The 18,061-nt window shown below is 34.7% G+C and overlaps 1 protein-coding gene and 1 long non-coding RNA gene across 2 annotated transcripts; one reads left to right on the top strand and one right to left on the bottom strand.

Moving 5' to 3' along the window:
- Positions 1–414: 414 nt before the first annotated feature.
- LOC106171887 (breast cancer metastasis-suppressor 1-like protein) lies at positions 415–9,473 on the top strand. The gene is made up of 10 exons (XM_013552384.2): positions 415–636; positions 1,524–1,614; positions 2,156–2,283; positions 2,984–3,063; positions 3,359–3,455; positions 3,756–3,848; positions 3,994–4,058; positions 4,320–4,356; positions 4,636–4,762; positions 5,004–9,473. The coding sequence occupies exons 1-10, from the start codon at positions 501–503 to the stop codon at positions 5,125–5,127; spliced, it is 978 nt and encodes a 325-aa protein (XP_013407838.1). The 5' UTR covers positions 415–500; the 3' UTR covers positions 5,128–9,473.
- A 5,214-nt stretch (positions 9,474–14,687) lies between these two features.
- Positions 14,688–16,514, bottom strand: LOC106171892 (uncharacterized). The gene is made up of 3 exons (XR_015333052.1): positions 16,285–16,514; positions 15,465–15,618; positions 14,688–14,713 (listed from the first exon to the last, which is right to left on the bottom strand). It is a non-coding gene; the product is annotated as an uncharacterized LOC106171892 (long non-coding RNA).
- Between the last annotated feature and the right edge of the window lie 1,547 nt (positions 16,515–18,061).

Here is an 18,061-nt window from a genome sequence, read left to right on the forward strand (position 1 = left end):
TTTGGCGTTGGTCTGGCAACCGAAAAGTGTAGCACTAGTTACTGCGTCAACCAGAATATAAACACGTTTGGGAATATGTTTAACACAAATTAAAGCTTTTCCAATGTGTACTATTCGCATTTGAAAATATCCCAAAGTTATATTTTATGTCTACATGTCCTGCGAAGTTGCTAATTATTTTCCCAATTCAGGGAAATTTTAATTGGCTGGAAAAAGGATAGATCTAGATATATCTTTGAATCATGTATTATTGCAAATAATGTACTGCGAAAACTGAAAAAAGAACAAAGTGTAAGTAAATATATTTCCCTGCAATATATAAGATTAGAATAGTGTGATGAAAATAATAATGATAAAAGAAAGGGGTCTTCCCGCTCAGGAACCCGAACACGAGGCTGGGATTTCCTATCCGGTTATGCGCATTACTGTCTTCTGTCTGTTTGTCTTGCATTGTATACGCTTTCGAAATTTCCCACACATTCGCGACAACAAACTCCAAAATGCCATCGGTAAGTGAAAAGAATGAAACAGAGGACGAGGAGATGGAGCAAGAATCTCAAGATAGCGACAAGAGCGAAGATGACGAATCAGAGAGTGGTTCTGGTTCAGAGGAGGGGGACGAAGAAGAAAGTTCAGGTGAGTCGGGTTTAATTACCTGGCCGAGGATAGTACGACTACTTCTGGTAATATGCTCTCCCTAAAGACTAAAATTATATGATGAAGAGGTAGTTGGTTCGCTGTGGATAAGTCAGACACCTCTGTTACTTTCTTATACAGTCCTTTGGCTTTGATAAAGACAGGGGTATTTGAAGTCGATAATAAATATGGTATTTTATTGACGCCGTTTTGATGACCGCTCTTTGATAGACGTCTTTCATTTGTTTCAGTTAGAGCAATAAAGACCTTCTCCTATAAGCTTGGAAAACGCGAAAATTCACATTTTTGACATATGTCCTACTGTACTGCAAAAAACTCTACATGTAAATAACTGAATAATCTGACAAAGATCAAGTTTGGGCACCAAGTACTCCTGTTGATGATTTTTGATCCTTTTTGCTGTGTTAAAGCGTGAAAGCAAAGACCTCAAAAAGATGACCAGTTTGCATATGCCGGATGCTCTCACATTTCTATCTCACCTCTCATCTCCTCAACTTACACACTCCTGTAGGGCCAACTAGGTTTCTTGTGAACAGAGCCATGACTATAAGTTTAGGTTCATCAGCTTACCTACCAGTTTGGGTGCAGTAAAATCATACACATGCTCTTGAGGGGGAAATGGCAGCGTGGAACAGACTTCTCACGAAAAATTTGTTAGAAATCGTTTCCTTCCCTTGGAACAAACCCTTAAATAATCACATTGCTCATGCAACTTATAGTGCACTCTGTTCTGCAAAGTAGTTTGCTTCTTGATTGGAAAATATTGCATCATTATTTTACTTACTTACTTTGTGCATGCAGAATTCTTGTTTTTGATGTAATCCTAAAGTATGAATAATAAAAAACAGTTTTGTCTGATATTACAGAGCTAGATGAAGAAGAATGTGAAAGAAGAAGAGATGAGTGCCTAGATGATATGCTTGACTTGGAGAAACAATTTTCAGATTTAAAAGAACAGTAAGCATGATGCAGATAGTTGATGATAAGTCAGAATTATTTTAAGTCAGAATTTTTATCCTATTGCAATTATATACATATAATTAATTGAGACATATATTTTTGTATTATCCTAAACAACATAAAGTGCTTCATAGAACTAGTGAGGTCATCAGATGTACAAAGAATGAATGAAGGTGATGGAAGCTTCAGATTATTTTTGAATTACATGTAGAATACCTCTCATTATTCTTTTGTGGTTGCTTTATTTTTTGTTTTAATTTTGTAAATTAACTAATAATTCTGAGAAAATTAATAGAATGCTAAATCCCTATGGAAGTAACAAGTAACTGGCAGTGAAAATAAAATAACTTCAAACAGATGGTTTTCTCTTTTCATGTAGGGTTAAGAATGTTAAAACTCGTTACAGTAAAAGTATGTCTGTAGTTTGTGAATAATTACACACACACACACACACACACACACACACACACACACACACACACACACACGAAAAAGTCTCCATCAGTGAGAATGTGCACCTCTAATTTTTTTTTTTCAGACTCCATGGGGAGCGTATGTCTCAGGTTGATGCCAAACTAGAAGAAGTTCATGCAGGGCTTGCACATGAGTATTTAAGTCCACTTGATGAGTTACAGGAAAACATGAGGATACGTACTGAAGTTGCAGGTAGATAGCTCACCCTTTACTCTTTCTACTTAAAGGGATAACAAATGTTCATATGACATACATTTTTCACAAACAATACAATGTAAACAACTCAAAGAGAATGTAATTAATTCCATTTTACCACCAAAACAGCAGTTATCATAATTATTCTGGAATCTGTGCTTGCCCTTAGACCACTATCCGTCATAGATGGCTACCCTCTGTAATAATATCTTAAGAGGTTATTACAAAAAACTTTTTACAAAACGGGGACTTGCTTTGCTTGTCATAATGGACTCATTAACTATTCTAATGGGAAAATTGTTGTTAACCCTAGGAAAATCCTTTTTTTGGTCAAAATGAAGAGTTATTATCCCTTTAACTTATATATAAATCGTCATGACATGTCCACCTCTGAGTCAGTGCTGATAAGAATTCTACTTGTTTGCATTCATAAACTTCTCAGAGTGATACCCTGGCCAAACATGAAAAAGGTCAGATTGTAATGGCACTCGGGCGCACACTTTGAATTTAGCAAAGATGGCAGCCTTCATGAAAGACTTGGTGATGATAACATTCAGTTATAAATCACAAGTGTGACTATTTTTCATAATTTTTTTTATCTGTTATGGATATCATGCATATGTGAGACTTGTAGATTTGTAGGTTTGGGTAGAACCTGAATATATTATTATTATTATTATTATTATTAATTTTTTAGGCATATGGCGAGAACTAGAACTCGAAAATATAAGAAATAAATATGAGTGTGAAATGCAAGCAGCACAACAAAATTTTGAGGTAAGTGTTCTTCTGCATTTTGCTGCATTTGTAATATAGCTTTGGATTCATATTCTCTAGTTCATTGGATTATCCATGCAAAAACATGCATTTTAAATAATTAAAAATAGCTATGTTTTATTAATTCGTTATTCCTTTTGGTTGTTTTTTGTCTGTTTATTTTAAGTAAAACCCTGCATTTACTCAGAACCTTGAAGTAATATTTGGCTGCATTTGACAAAATTGCAGTTTTTATTTCCAGTAAAGAATATTTTAATAAAATAAAATTAAAATATTTTTGTTCTTTCTATTGTAGAGTGAAAAAATAATTTTATATGATACTGTAAAGGCTGAATTAGAGGAAAAAATTAGAAGACTGGAAGAGGATCGACATAACATAGACATTTCCTCTGGTAAGTGCCCTTACGAAACTTATAAGTATGGAGGTGATATTGCTGAAATTCTTTGTAATGGTTACAGTGTCTTTATATTTTTTTGATTTCCTGTGTCTGGTCATTTCTTGTAAATCACTGGACTGTATGTAAGAACCAGACTATACTTTACTTTAAGTGCCATATACTTGAAATTTGCTAGCAGGTGCTGTATGGTTGAAAGGCAGGCTAAGTCAAATAGACATGATTGGGTGAAACTAGCTTTTGTAAAATGTGTGTATGTTTTCCAATTTTTTTTAACCTCTGTAAATTATTTTCTAGATCTGTGGAATGAATCTCAGAACTTAAAAAGGAACAAACGAAAAGTAGACCCACACAATCCAGATAGAAGACGGAAGCCTATTACTGTGTCTGATATCCTTTTGCTGTGGATTCTCTATACAGTGAATAGCGGTCTGAGTGTTGATTTAGAAAAGTTTCTAGTAACAATTATTTTTCATATTAAAAATGAGAATAAGTACTAAAGAGAATGAATACCATTTTACCTTAATTTATCTACGTCCATATATTGTCTATATGTTAAAGGATATGGATATAATCGAGGATTGGACGGCTATAAAAAAGGTGAGGAGAAATACCAACTTTATGAATGAATATATATTTATCACTTAGTGTTGGATACTTAAGCACATTTCAAAAGTTTACTGTTATGTGATATAATTTTACTTAAGTGTTGCAATGACAAACTATGTGTGTGCAAGAGGGATTTAGTTGGTTAGAAAATTACAGTTTTTCACTTCAACTACAAGTATGGCTGTAAGATTTATGTTTAAGCAGTTTGAAGTATTTGGTGTAATATTTGTTCTTTTGTCTGTCCTTTTGCAGGCTTTAAAACAACAATCCCAGAAAAGGAAAGCAGAACGTAAGTTGAATGTTATACTTTGAATGTTATAATTTTAACTTTTTGTTTTATGTACAGAATATCTGGTTCATTTGGATTTGTAACAGTTTTGGTGGTTGTGTTTCAGTATGTTTATTACATAAAGCAGTGCAATGTCTCAATTTCTTTATTTTGATATGGATTTGTAGGTAATTGCCAGTAATTAAGGCTATGGGTTATGGCCAAAAGATCCCAGAAATAGATTTAAGAAACTATAGTGGTGAATTGCCATTCAAATGACAATTGCTTAATTGCTTTTAGATATACTTAAAAAGGAGAACCACCCATTCAATGCTAGGTTTGATGATGGGAAGCTGTTTTATGAAGGGGAGTGGTACAACAAGGGTCACCACATCATCATAGACAATAAAGAGGATTCTCCTGTACAGTAAGTGACATTTTGAGAAAGTTAAATTTTTACTTTTTTTTTGTAATATCCTCATGGGATAATTCCATAATTAATGTAATAGTTGATTTTGTAAAGAAGTCAGAATCAATTGTTTTGTAGTGTATTTTTTGTATTTCTTTTCTTTCTTAGGAAATCTCACAAGGTCTATCTTTGTCAATACTTATAGATGGTCATTTTGTGATGCAACTGAAATAGATAATTGTGTTGTTTTGTCTTCAAGTGCCACAGTCACAGCCATTAATACAGGAGAAGTTTGGGTGAAGCGGTCAGATGGAAACAAGTCCAAGCTGTACATAGCACAATTACAAAAAGGGAAATATACAATACGGCATGTTCCGTATTAGATATGGACATTGGGTATTTCTACTTTGTATAATTTATATGACATTTTCTAAATAACATCATGATGATCATGTAGGGAACGCATTCAATACAAGAATGTTGGTCTGTGTACTTGTAGCATGAATAGTAGACATGGATTAGTTTATTTTATTTATTTATTTTTATTATTTTAATTATTTAATTTTGTTTATTTATTTATTTATTTTTGAGATGAAGTAGTAGTAAAAGTTTTATATTACTTTGGTCACTATCATTATTTTGCTCAAAATCATTGTATTCTCACTTGTTATTCTACTTTTTATGTACAGACACAGATGTGTCTGTACATATTGCCATCACCTGCGTCTGTCGTCGCCGTCGCCGTCCCTGTCGCCGTCCCTGTCGCCGTCGATGTCGCCGTCGCCGTCGCCGTGCACTTTCATCGTTAACACCATAAGTGGAAGACAGTTTTACTTTTTGGCTTTATATTTACAGAGCTGATGAATATTCATAAAACGCAGGCCAAGTTTGAAAATCAGCATGTTTGGGCAATTATTGTAGTATATATGCTGTGTTTTCACTTTTTAGCATATATGCAACATGGTTAACACATTTCAAGGAAAACCGATAGGCCTGTTGTCATGAAACTCACAGGAGTAATTAATCTTACTAAAACGCAGATCAAGTTCGAAAATTGGCATGATCGGGCCACTATTTTAGTAGTTATGCTGTTTTTTTCACTTTTCAGCATATGTGCAACACTGTTAACACATTTCAAGGAAAACCGATAGACCTGTTGTCATGAAACTCACAGGAGTAATTAATCTTACTAAAATGCAGGTCAAGTTCGAAAATCAGCATAATCGGGCCATTATTTTATAAGTTATGCTGTTTTTTCACATTTCCTCAGATTCAATTCTTAGGCATGTTAACAGTCTCATTATTTAACTAATAAGATTCGTAAAAGTGTTTGTTTGACATTTCCTGCATCTTTACAACATTGTTAGTTGATTATGTAAAAATGATGGTAAACTTGTTATCATGTATTGTATAATAGTGTTTCAAAAATGGAAATAAACTCATATCATTGCAGTTTGTCAGATTCATTCATTCACTATGTTCAGAAACTCAGAATGGAGGAAATTGGACATTAAACACTGTTCTATTGATATTTTTCCCATCTCATCAATTTTCTTAGTTGATCATATATAAATGGCAGTAAATTGTTAATTTTGTTATATGTTAAAAAATTTTTAAAAATGGAAAAAAACACATTTCAGGACAGTGCTGTCTTGTCTACATTTTGGCATTTTCAAGGTGTGACTTTGAAGTTCCTTTGGCCTGAAGACCTTTGCTAGGAACATTTTCTGAATATCCATGATACTAATATTTTATTATTAAAAATTGATGGTAATTATCCTGTTAAACATTATGTAATAGTGCATCAAAATTTGAAGACACCCCCTATTTTGGACACTGCTCCCATGATGACCATTTAAGGAAAACCATGTCACTTACTGTTCTCTAACTTACAGGAAGAAACATGGGACTTAAATAAAGCTTCAGTGGGCAATGCAGACTATTTGGTAAATTTTTTTGGCAGTTAATCAGTTTTTTGTGAAAATTTAATTTTTCACATATTGGCATTTTCAAGGTGTGACTTAGAACCTCCACGGGCTTGAAGACCCATGCTAGTCACATTTTCTGAAAATCCATGATACATATATTTTATTATGTACAGACACAGATATGTACAGTATGTACATATTGCCATCACCTGCGCCTGTCGTCGCCTTCGTCGATCATGTCGCCGTCACTGTTGCCGTGCACTTTCAGCGTTAACACCATAAGTGGAAGACAGTTTTACTTTTTGGCTTTATATTTACAGAGCTGATGAGTATTCATAAAACGCAGGTAAAGTTCGAAAATAAGCATGATCGGGCCATTATTGCAGAAGTCATGCTTTTTTTTTCACTTTTCAGCATATATGCAACATCGTTAACACATTTCAATAAAAACTGATAGGCCTGTTGTCATGAAACTCATATGGGTAATCAATCTTAATAAAACGCAGGTCGAGTTCGAAAATCGGCATGATCGGGCCACTATTTTAGTAGTTATGCTGTTTTTTTTCACATTTCAGCATATGTGCTACACTGTTAACACATTTCAAGGAAAACCGATAGACCTGTTGTCATGAAACTCACAGGAGTAATCAATCTTACTAAAACTTAGGTCAAGTTCGAAAATCAGCATAATCGGGCCATTATTTTATAAGTTATGCTGTTTTTTCACATTTCCTCAGATTCAATTCTTAGGCATGTTAACAGTCTCATTATTTAACTATTAAGATTCGTAAAAATGTTTGTTTGACATTTCCTGCATCTTTACAACATTGTTAGTTGATTATGTAAAAATGATGATAAACTTGTTATCATGTATTGTATAATAGTGTTTCAAAAATGGAAATAAACTCATATCATTGCAGTTTGTCAGATTCATTCATTCACTATGTTCAGAAACTCAGAATGGAGGAAATTGGACATTAAACACTGTTCTATTGATATTTTTCCCATCTCATCAATTTTCTTAGTTGATCATATATAAATGGCAGTAAATTGTTAATTTTGTTATATGTTAAAAAATTGTTAAAAATGGAAAAAAACACATTTCAGGACAGTGCTGTCTTGTCTACATTTTGGCATTTTCAAGGTGTGACTTTGAAGTTCCTTTGGCCTAAAGACCTTTGCTAGGAACATTTTCTGAATATCCATGATACTAATATTTTATTATTAAAAATTGATCATAATTATCCTGTTAAACATTATGTAATAGTGCATCAAAATTTGAAGACACCCCTATTTTGGACACTGCTCCCATGATGACCATTTAAGGAAAACCATGTCACTTACTGTTCTCAAACTTACAGGAAGAAACATGGGACTTAAATAAAGCTTCAGTGGGCAATGCAGACTATTTGGTAAATTTTTTTGGCAGTTAATCAGTTTTTTGTGAAAATTTAATTTTTCACATATTGGCATTTTCAAGGTGTGACTTAGAACCTCCACGAGCTTGAAGACCCATGCTAATCACATTTTCTGAAAATCCACGATACGGATCTTTTATTATTAAAAACTGATGGTCATTATGCTGTTAAGCATTATGTAATATTGCATTAAAATAGAAGAAAACACAATTTTGGGTGCTGCTGCCATGATGACCATTATGGGAAAACCATGTTACTTATGATTGTCAAACTTTCAAAAAAGAAACAAAGGACTAAAATGCAGCCTGAGTTGGAAAAGCAGTCTAATTGGCTTCTTTTTCTGAAAGTTATACATTTTAGTGAAATATTCATTTTTATCATGTTGGCATATTCATTGTGGGACTCGAAGCTCCCATGGACATGAAGCCAAATGGTAATCAAATTTTCTACATGTCCATGCTATTTATAGTCAATAATCAAAAATTGGTGATAATTATTCTGTAATTTATTATGTAATGTTACATCAAAATTGACAAAAATCTTTTTGCACTGCTACTACAAACATTATGAAAAGAAAACTATGTTACTTATTATTATTTTCAACTTACAAGTATGATTTGTAGGATTGGCATGCAGTTCAAATTAGAAAGCCAGCTCAAATGGGTTATCATTTATTATTGAATTTAAGCAGTTTTATGTGAAATTTTCATTTTTCTCATTCTGGCATTTTCAAAGTGTGAACTTAAACTCCCATGGGCCTGAAGCCTTACGCATGTTACACATTTCACTTACATTGGTATTACCTGTTGAGCATAATTAAAATTTGATGTTGAATTTGCAGTTAAGCATAATGTACTTTTGCATCAGAATTGACAGTAGCCTGTTTTGTGCATTGTTATTGTCTGCTCTTTGTCTGTACATTTGACAGCTTTGCTGCCTTGTTATTAAATATTGACAGATATTATGATAGATAAACCATTCAATTTTTTATGTCAATTTCAGACACCGAGACTAAAAATTATAGTATTTTAAATGATTTACACCCATTTTAAAAATGAATATATGTAAATATGTATGTTCACATAAACAGCATGTCTAGTCTGATTGAAGATTTTCAGTACCAGTTCCATATCTTGTTTTGAAATTTAAATATTCAGTCAATTTGTAAAATCCATTCAAGCAATTTACTGGAGATTTGTAGGAAGTTAATGCACACATTTATAAAAAATATACTTACACTAGGAGCTCTCTGTAGACCACGTAATATCTAAGGGTTTTCATTTATTTTCTTCATTTTTGTTTATTTATTTATTTTCATCAGCATCATCATTTCATGTAAAAAGTCATTTTCTCATGAAGTAGAATAAATATTTTTAAACATTACAGTTCTTTACTTTTAAATTTCCAAGTATCAGGTATTGTAGTCCATGGACCACAGAAGGGTGGGGGGAGGTGGAGTGTTTAGAATGCATAAAAAATTCACAGCTTCATGACTTGGAACATTAGTAAAATTCACCCGAATCTTCTAAAAATTGCACTCTAAGCTTTTATGTAATAATTTGAAATTGAATTCTCACAATTCTCAATTTCACTCTGCATGTGAATTGATAAATAAGGCAAATCAAGTTATGGGTTATTATTTATAATATGTTTATAATCAGTGCGGGAAAGATAATTGTGATCATAAGCTGTTAAGATCGGCAAAAATAGCTAATGCCAGAAAGACCATAATAATGTTGAAGGTTGATTACTTCCAAAAGCAGTCATTGAGACTTAGGGCCCTTGTAAGAAGATAAAACTAAAGAGAGACCAAACCGTCATAATTAAAAAAAATGTAAACGCCACAGAAAACATTTGACCTTTATTTCAATACTTGTTAAATGACAAATTGATAGTGAATCAAAGCTGTGCTTTATAGAAGAATATATATCCAGAAAACGGCATTGTTCCAAGTAATAATACTGGTAGATAATATCACGTTGGTATAATGATACCGTTTATCGAGTAGTATTGATCACATATGGACGACGCAAGTCGTCGGAGGTTTTCGTTACCTGATCAATATTGTGTGTATAAATGCAAACGTGTAAGGTCCAAATAATAACAAAAATACCATGTGTAAAATACAACAATATATAAATGTATAGCGTAAAAACTTGAGGCAAGTCTGCGTGTTAAACAGTTATTGTTTTTGGGCAAGTCCAATGAATAAATAGGAATAAAAAGGGTGAATATTGTGGCAACTGCGCTTCACGTCGGGTTGGTTATTTAGCAGTTGCTGTACATGCCAAACAGGATGCGATTTTTGCAGCAAGAGAAAACCCATGGATTGTAAGCTTTCTTTCCACAGCACATGTAATCTTGTCTTGTATACCAGAGGACACCTTGGCAACAAGTGTAGTAGTGCGGATGGAAGGCTCTGCTGCCGCAGCACGAATAATTGCGCCCATGGCGCACGATGCCGGCGCAGCAGGTCTGGTGTTCCTTGTAGTAGGGGCGATGTCCGCAACAGGTCATGTTGGCACCAACGTGGAGTTTTCCATAGCAACATGTATGGGTTTCTCTGCTGTAGATCATCTTGCCGCAGCAGCCTAGTACTCCGGCGCTGTACTTAAGGCCACCCTTGCAGCACACATACAGGTTGGGGTCGTAGTGACCACACCTCTTGTCGTACACCAGCTCCGTTGATAGCCAAAATTGATCGTCTAGAAAAAAAAAAAAAAAAAAAAAAAAAAAAACTCAACATTGCATCTCTATCGATAGAGACCTAAGTATCAATACAACAAAAAATCAACACTTATAGATCAAATTCATGTTGTCGTTTGAACACACCAAACTGAGTTGTCATGTAATGCAATCTTATGTAAACTTCGAGAGCTATTCAAAATGTGGTGACCCGTAGATCAATAGAGACTAATAATGAACCCTCTACAGATACCCCAGGGTGGCAAATCCCGGGATGAAATGGAGGTAGTGTTGTAAAATTAAACGAAAAGCAAACATTCTGCATGCTTCACATGGGGAGTCCATAACAGAGCGCAGATGCAAGGACCTACGGCTAAATGGTCTTTCAACGGCGCACAAATATTATTGTTTTCATTTCGAAATTAGCAGGCGTGATAAAGGGGGAACGTGCGTGTGAACTTCTGCCAAGAAAGAAAAGAAAAAAAAAGAAGTAAACCGAAGTGTTGTGAATATGCTTAGCCTTTTGATCAATCGTACCGGTATCATGTCTTTTCGAATTATTTTCACGTTTTAAATTGTTATCCAAACAAGGAGCATTTATTAAAAATATAATTTCAATTAAAACAAGTGTTGAGATTGATCGGCATAGTATGGTCTAAGTATACTTTATTTAAAATATTTTCATATTGGTGAGAGGTGCCAATGAATTTTGTTTGGACCGAACGAAATGCAAACGCTGATTTAGGAAACGCATTTAGAGACAATTTTTTTAATGAATGTGAACTGTTATGTACGAGGTATACTAGATTTTGACAAAAAAAAAATGAACAAAAGGTTTCCAAATAACGATAAAATTCACTTTTAACTGTTCCTTTTAGCGTCCTCAACAGTCTTTTGTTTCTTAAAACCACCAACCCATGTAGTTCTGAACTCCAAAGCACCCAATAAATCTGGGTTTCTAGTTTCACTTTTTTCTTCGCGCCGCTTAAGCTGTTAGATTGGTTACATGCATTCCATACATTTTCACCTCGAGTCGCAATGCAACTTTTGAATAAGGGTATTGATTTCATTATTTTATTAAAGGAACGTAACTTTTGGAATAAAAGCTCATCTCTCTCTCTCTCTCTCTCTCTCTCTCACACACACACACACACACACACACACACACGCACACACACACACAGTATTTATGTATATTACAAGTACGGCGCCTTAGATAAGTATTTTGCGCAAAAATATCGCCACATTCATCTGTCATCGTACTCTAGATCATCCTGAATTGGCATGCTATGAAATTCTTTGCTGCCTTCGTTGATAGTCTTCTAAAATGTATTTTTTACGTTAATTTTCAGTGGCATTGACTATGTCTAGAATGGATTTAAATTCTTTCCGCTAAACGAAACATGATAATTCGAGTGGAAGACAAGTTTCCGCAGTAGGTCTGATGTAGGTTACAAATTGCGCTGCTGCATGTACAACCTCTGGTTAGTGAAAAGCTTTCTTTAAAAGTACAATGTTTTATTATGTCACTGGAGACTTTGAACTACTTCGCCCAATTGTACGTTATACGTAGACCTAGTGCACAGGTCCATATAATATTACCTAACCAGTTTCGGTCAACGATTTTGGCGGCGGCAAAATTTAGTTTTTTTCCTTTTGCGTGAAAAGTAAAATGCTGGTGACATATCAAGCAGAAAAAGTGTGCAATTCTATAAGAATGAGTTCCTGTTAGAGCTGATGTAAGCACACCTGAGACGCAAGGGAAATGACTTTTTAATTTCTTCAGAGAGATCACATCTGCTTCAAATTCAAGGGTTAAAAGAACAAGCCGCAGCGTCTGTTTGCAGAAGATAAAGTTTCTCTAACTACCTCAAAAATTGAATTGTGCAACTTGTGTCATAGTGAAGTGGTCCTTAACTATGGCGTTGGTCTAGGAGGGGTGTGCGAAATGCTTGCTTTCATGTCTGCAGACGATTCAAAGGATCAGTTGTTGTTTTAACCTTACTCTCTATCATCACGGGTTACACAGAAATTTTTAGCTGTTCCACCTTCACATTTCTAAGATTAGAACTTTTAAACACTGGGCAATTATGCCAACACGACATCAAGTAAACTTGTAAGTTGTACAAGATTGAAACAATGATGTCTGGTAAACATTTTGCGCTAGAGGACGCTTTGTGATCTTGCTTTCTTTTCCCTTTTTTTCTTCCGGATACTAGATAAAATATGAAAAAGAGGGACAATCTAAGCTATAACAGACGACACCAGACTGTACAAGAGTACCCAGCTATGCAGGAATTCGTGTTAAACAAAGATTCAAAACAGCTTCATTTTAAGGTGCATGATACGTCAAAACAACCAAAATTATCTAAGCCGTAGTAAGAGAGAAAGAGAGGGGTGTGAAAAGCGTAATGATGCACTGACCTATGTTAGGTTAGATCTTTATACGTAAAGCGGAAGGGGCGGTACCTAGCGATCGTTTACGTTTTTCTTTTTTCTTCCCTTTTTTTTTCTTAGCTTTCAAGATTTTGTAACAAAAAATTTTGTATGTATAATTATTTTTAGTTATTTCTATAAAAAAATTTGTGTCACAGAATCTAAGTTTGACTGCAACAAACACGTTACATAGCAGACGTGATTGACTGTAAACTGTTTATGGGAAAGTAAATTTTTGATGCTGTCAGTGTAACTAAAAACGGTACAGCTGTTTCTCTTAATTGGAAAATTAAGAACAAAACTAAATAAATTCACCTAACGCAGCAAAACCAAACGTAATTGGGCACATTCTTACTTTACCATTGTTTTTTTTTGTGTGTGTTTGAAAAAACGTCGATGTTTTATGATTTTTCATATAAAAGTCATGCATAACGATGCTGTTGCTTGCCACAAAAGACGTTCAATCTTTCCTGACACAGTTTGGAGTTCGTATCCTGGTCGGTCTAGACACTGGCCAATTTACGTTTATACAGGGAGGGTTGGGGTCACAGGTCTATAGTCAGCTATTTCAAAGGGGTGGGGGGCTCTTTATGTAAATAAAATGGAGCTTTTTTGCCACATTGACATATAAAATAGATCAATTGTTACACAGAGCATGCGTTTTCCCAGTCAAAAGGGTTGTTCACTCGACCCAGTCCCATTGCCTACGGGCTAAGAGGAGAGGGCTTTATAGTTCCATGAGGATGGTTTTCACGCAGAATGAGTATCACATATTTAATACATGTTAAGAGACGGTACAGGAGGCTCAAGTGTGCGATCTTCGTTTATGTATATTTCAGTGAGTTTCATTTTGAGTAAAATAAACTTTTTTCACATAAGGTAAAATAAAGGTTAAATCAATGTTATTCCATACAGTTTACTTGCACGAATACGATTACAAGCAATGGCTTTCTTTAAGACGTAAAACGTACTTGCTTAACTGTTTCTTTCTTTTGCATACCCTCCTGCTCCAGCAGTTGGCTAAATAAGTGTAAAATATAAAACTAAGTTGGCTAAATAAGTGTAAAAAATAAAACCTCTAAACACAAAACTTTTCTGCATCCAATTTATTCACTTTATATATATATATATATATATATATATATATATATATATATATATATATATATATATATATACCATGTTTATCACTGCAAGTGGCAGGTATGCATGCCGTTATAAGACGTTCCGATTGTTTTAATGTAAAGTTTTGCAAATTAATATTAGTCAAAAGCCAAACATAACGAACAACAATATTGGTGTGACTATTGTTGTTTTATGCTGCTTTTGTTCTAATCAATTTTACAGACATCAAATATGGTGTATGAAATTCCTTGCATGGTTTAGATTTTCTGTGCACTTACATTTTCCATCAGCGAGAGGAAACGCGGTCAAAAGCACAAGCAGGAAGGAAACTTGAGGCAAAACGGCAGGCATTTTCTATTGAAGTTTGTGAGGTAACGCTGTAAAGAAAAGAAAAACGATTCTATGGTAAATTTTTTAGGTAATTACAAGGGTTCAAAAATTAGTGAACCGCACTGACACTTTCTATTGTGACGTTTCTTCCGGGCGTCTCTTCTTGGTTTTCTTTCTCTCGCTCTCTTACTGAAAACACTATAGTGGTATTTAAATCGTGATTGTTACTGCACATGCGAGGCATTTTATCTCACAAAGACGTATTGGACAATGTACATGTACATTAAATTCCAGTTTGGGAAATCGTTGATACAGGGATAATGAGACAAACACATATATCATTTAATAAGGAGAAAAACCCTACGATCTTGAAGGAAACAAACGATGTGCATAAATAAATTATAACTAAAAAGCACAATGGATAAGTTTAAAATATGAATTGCACGGGATTTTTTCTTGCATTTTTTCTATTTTCATACGGTCTTTTTGTAACAGTTTGCTTTGATTTGGAGAAGGCCCTATCTAACACCATTTTTAGAGTTTGGAAATAGGATGCCAAAGCAGAATAAGATTTATAAAAGATAGCTTACAATACAAACTGCATATTAACCTAGTACTTAATTTTTGTTTGACTTTTAGGTGGAACAAAGGGCGAATTATAGAGACAAAGCAAAAAGAAGAGATCAACGTGACATGTGTTTAAATTACAATTGAAAACATATTCAGGCAGTTAGAGTTTTAGGGAATTAACACAACATGTCTGGTGCAAGTAATTGTTTCCTTTCTATTGAAGCCCACCTGGCATTGATTGCAACGCAGACGTAGCGGCAACGAAGGCTGGGGTCCCTGCGGTGTTAAAGTGGAATGAAGTTAGTAGACAGTGACACGGACTTATGTGAGCTTCCGAAACCTAAACGGTATTGGTGGGTTCCGGCGTATTTGTAGAAATTGGCTAGAAAAGAGAGAAAACCCGTCTGTACGTGAATTTAGCTTCCACTTGACTCAGTCAGGGTAGTCATATATACTAATCTAGCAAACCGTTTTACTCTAATTATGTCTTCTTTTAGGGTTCGACTGTGTGGCATTAATATTGCAAACAATCAGCCCGACGCTTTTTTTTCTTTCTTATTGACCTAACTACCGTTCTCAAAACCAACTTGACCGGTAAAAATCGCTTAAAATATAAACACATACGAAACGCTTAAAATTTTCTGTTTGTTTATCAAAAGGTTAGTATTTCAGTCTTTTTCACGTTAAAGATGTAGCATTTTCTCTTTCTGTAAAAAAAGGCCTTTGTTTTCGACATCTCCCTTGGATCTATAGAGTCCATAGGGTGGGATGTAAACTTGTTTCGTGGTTTCTTAACGAAAATGACAACCATACGGAAGATGTGGTTTTTATGTAGGTCCCGCTGTTCCCACTACATAACGTGTAAACCATTGTCTGTACTTTAAGAAGTCTAAGAAAGCATTGAAAAGCTTCGTTTGCCGAATTATTTCCCACACCTTTACTCAGGCGTCTTAAGAATGGCATGGGGACTTAAATGCATTAAAACATATGCTACTTTTGAAGGTCTTTCTTATTTGCTGTATATGGTAAAATAAAAGTTTTATCCTACCTAAGCAGTCCCACCGTTTTCGGTTCTCCTTTCCCGTTGTTCCTCTGGCGTGTCTATTCCGCTTACTTGCCGCTTTCAGCATATGAATTGCATCAGGTTGGGGAGTAGGGGGCAGAAGCGCGACCTTTCGCCTTTTCCCTTCATGGGGTTCCAAATGGTGGTTCTGTTACCAAAAATTTATGCGAAGGTGATAGACGCACCACATGTACAGATCTTGATAAGGCCAACAACTTAAAAATTATTTACTATATAATAATAATAACGATGGATTTTCTTTGAAAGACATCTAATAGTAAGGTGAATTGTAAGAAAAATCTATGTTATTTCTTCCATATTGGCGACCACTATATGTCTCGCCGCAAGTCATTTATAGTTTGATTAGATTTTTGTGTGTAACATGATTTTGGGATTTCAAATGGATATTAGAATATTATCAGCAATGTCATTTTAGTTTTTATGAATCAACTTTCTGGAATTATCAAAAACCGTTTCTTTTGTAACCAGTTAAATTGGCGGCTACAGGGGCAGTTTCAGCATGCCCTTCATTCTTTTTTCTTGTCTGTGTGTCTGTGTGTATTGGGGGGGGGGATACATGTAGGAGCAGACATTCCAAGCTATTACAATGTAGTTGGGCCCAAATTATATTCCCTCCACAACCCTGGCCACCTTGTATCAACCATAGGGTTATGCTGTTGACATTACTCAATTTGAACTCATTCACAAATGTGAAAGGTAGTACGCCCCTGTATCCCCTTTTCAACAATGCATCTAATAGCTAGACGAAAATATTTGCGGAAAAAAAATAGAAACCAGCCTTGCACAATAACTAAATTCAAAGTCAATTATATCTTAAACGTTTTAAGAAATGTGGATTGGATTTGATGTGAACTCGCCGGTTTCATAGAACTTTAAACCGCCATTCAACAAGGACTCTTGGGCATGATTATAAGTAAATAAAATAGCCTGCATGTCTGACTTTTTGCTTTGCTAGACAGACGCGGGCAAAACTTATCTAAATTAAAATAATTAACAATAATCTTGTTGAGAATGTAACGGTACACCGAATGTAAACATAAAGTATAAATAGTGTCTCTCTATCATACCAAGGAAAGCTCGTATTTCCCCGTGATTGAGTTAGTATTGAAATAATATGTAGGCATACTTCTACCTCAGCGTTACATAAATACCCACTTTTTGTATGATCTCAATACATAGAAGACCGAATAGACTATTCATAGTGATACTTCTCGTTAAAATTGCTCAGTCTCGTAAATCTAGATGCATCGTAGTAAATGTCAACTTACCAAATTAGTCATTTTATATAATTCATGATTACTTGTGATAAAAGAAGCAGTGTTGAATTTATCGTCGTGCTTTTCATAGGTTTGCGAAAGATTAGGCTTGTAAATAATGGCAGCTTTCTGCACAACTTGGTTCTAAACTTGTTCTGCATTCACAGAGCGAAAATGTGTTTAGACGCAAGTTACCTGGGGTAAAAAAACACGTACCTAACCAGACATAGTATTAACTAAGTCAGGCATTATCAGGGAGTCACACGGACCTTTATCCAACAATATAATTTAATTTGAAAACCAGACATCTGATGGCATTTTTTTTCAGTTTTCAAACTTGGTGAATACTTCGTTTTCTAATTTTCCCCTACATTCTCACCTAACACACTGCCAATTGACCCCAAGACTGTAAGGAGGGGGGGGGGGGGGGGGGGAGAGAGAAAGCCGACAGATATGTCTTAAAAATACTTATGGATGTTTAGTCG

This window comes from Lingula anatina, chromosome 2, assembly GCF_051362555.1.
Source record: "Lingula anatina isolate TDL-2025a chromosome 2, LinAna3.0, whole genome shotgun sequence".
In the NCBI taxonomy this organism is placed as follows: Eukaryota; Metazoa; Brachiopoda; class Lingulata; order Lingulida; family Lingulidae; genus Lingula; species Lingula anatina.

Excerpts from the sequence above, each read along its gene's own strand:
- LOC106171887 (XM_013552384.2), top strand. The coding sequence starts at position 501 with ATGCCATCGGTAAGTGAAAAGAATGAAACAGAGGACGAGGAGATGGAG. Across the intron at positions 3,456-3,755 it reads TAACATAGACATTTCCTCTG|ATCTGTGGAATGAATCTCAG; the intron begins GTAAGTGCCCTT and ends ATTATTTTCTAG. Across the intron at positions 4,059-4,319 it reads ATTGGACGGCTATAAAAAAG|GCTTTAAAACAACAATCCCA; the intron begins GTGAGGAGAAAT and ends GTCCTTTTGCAG.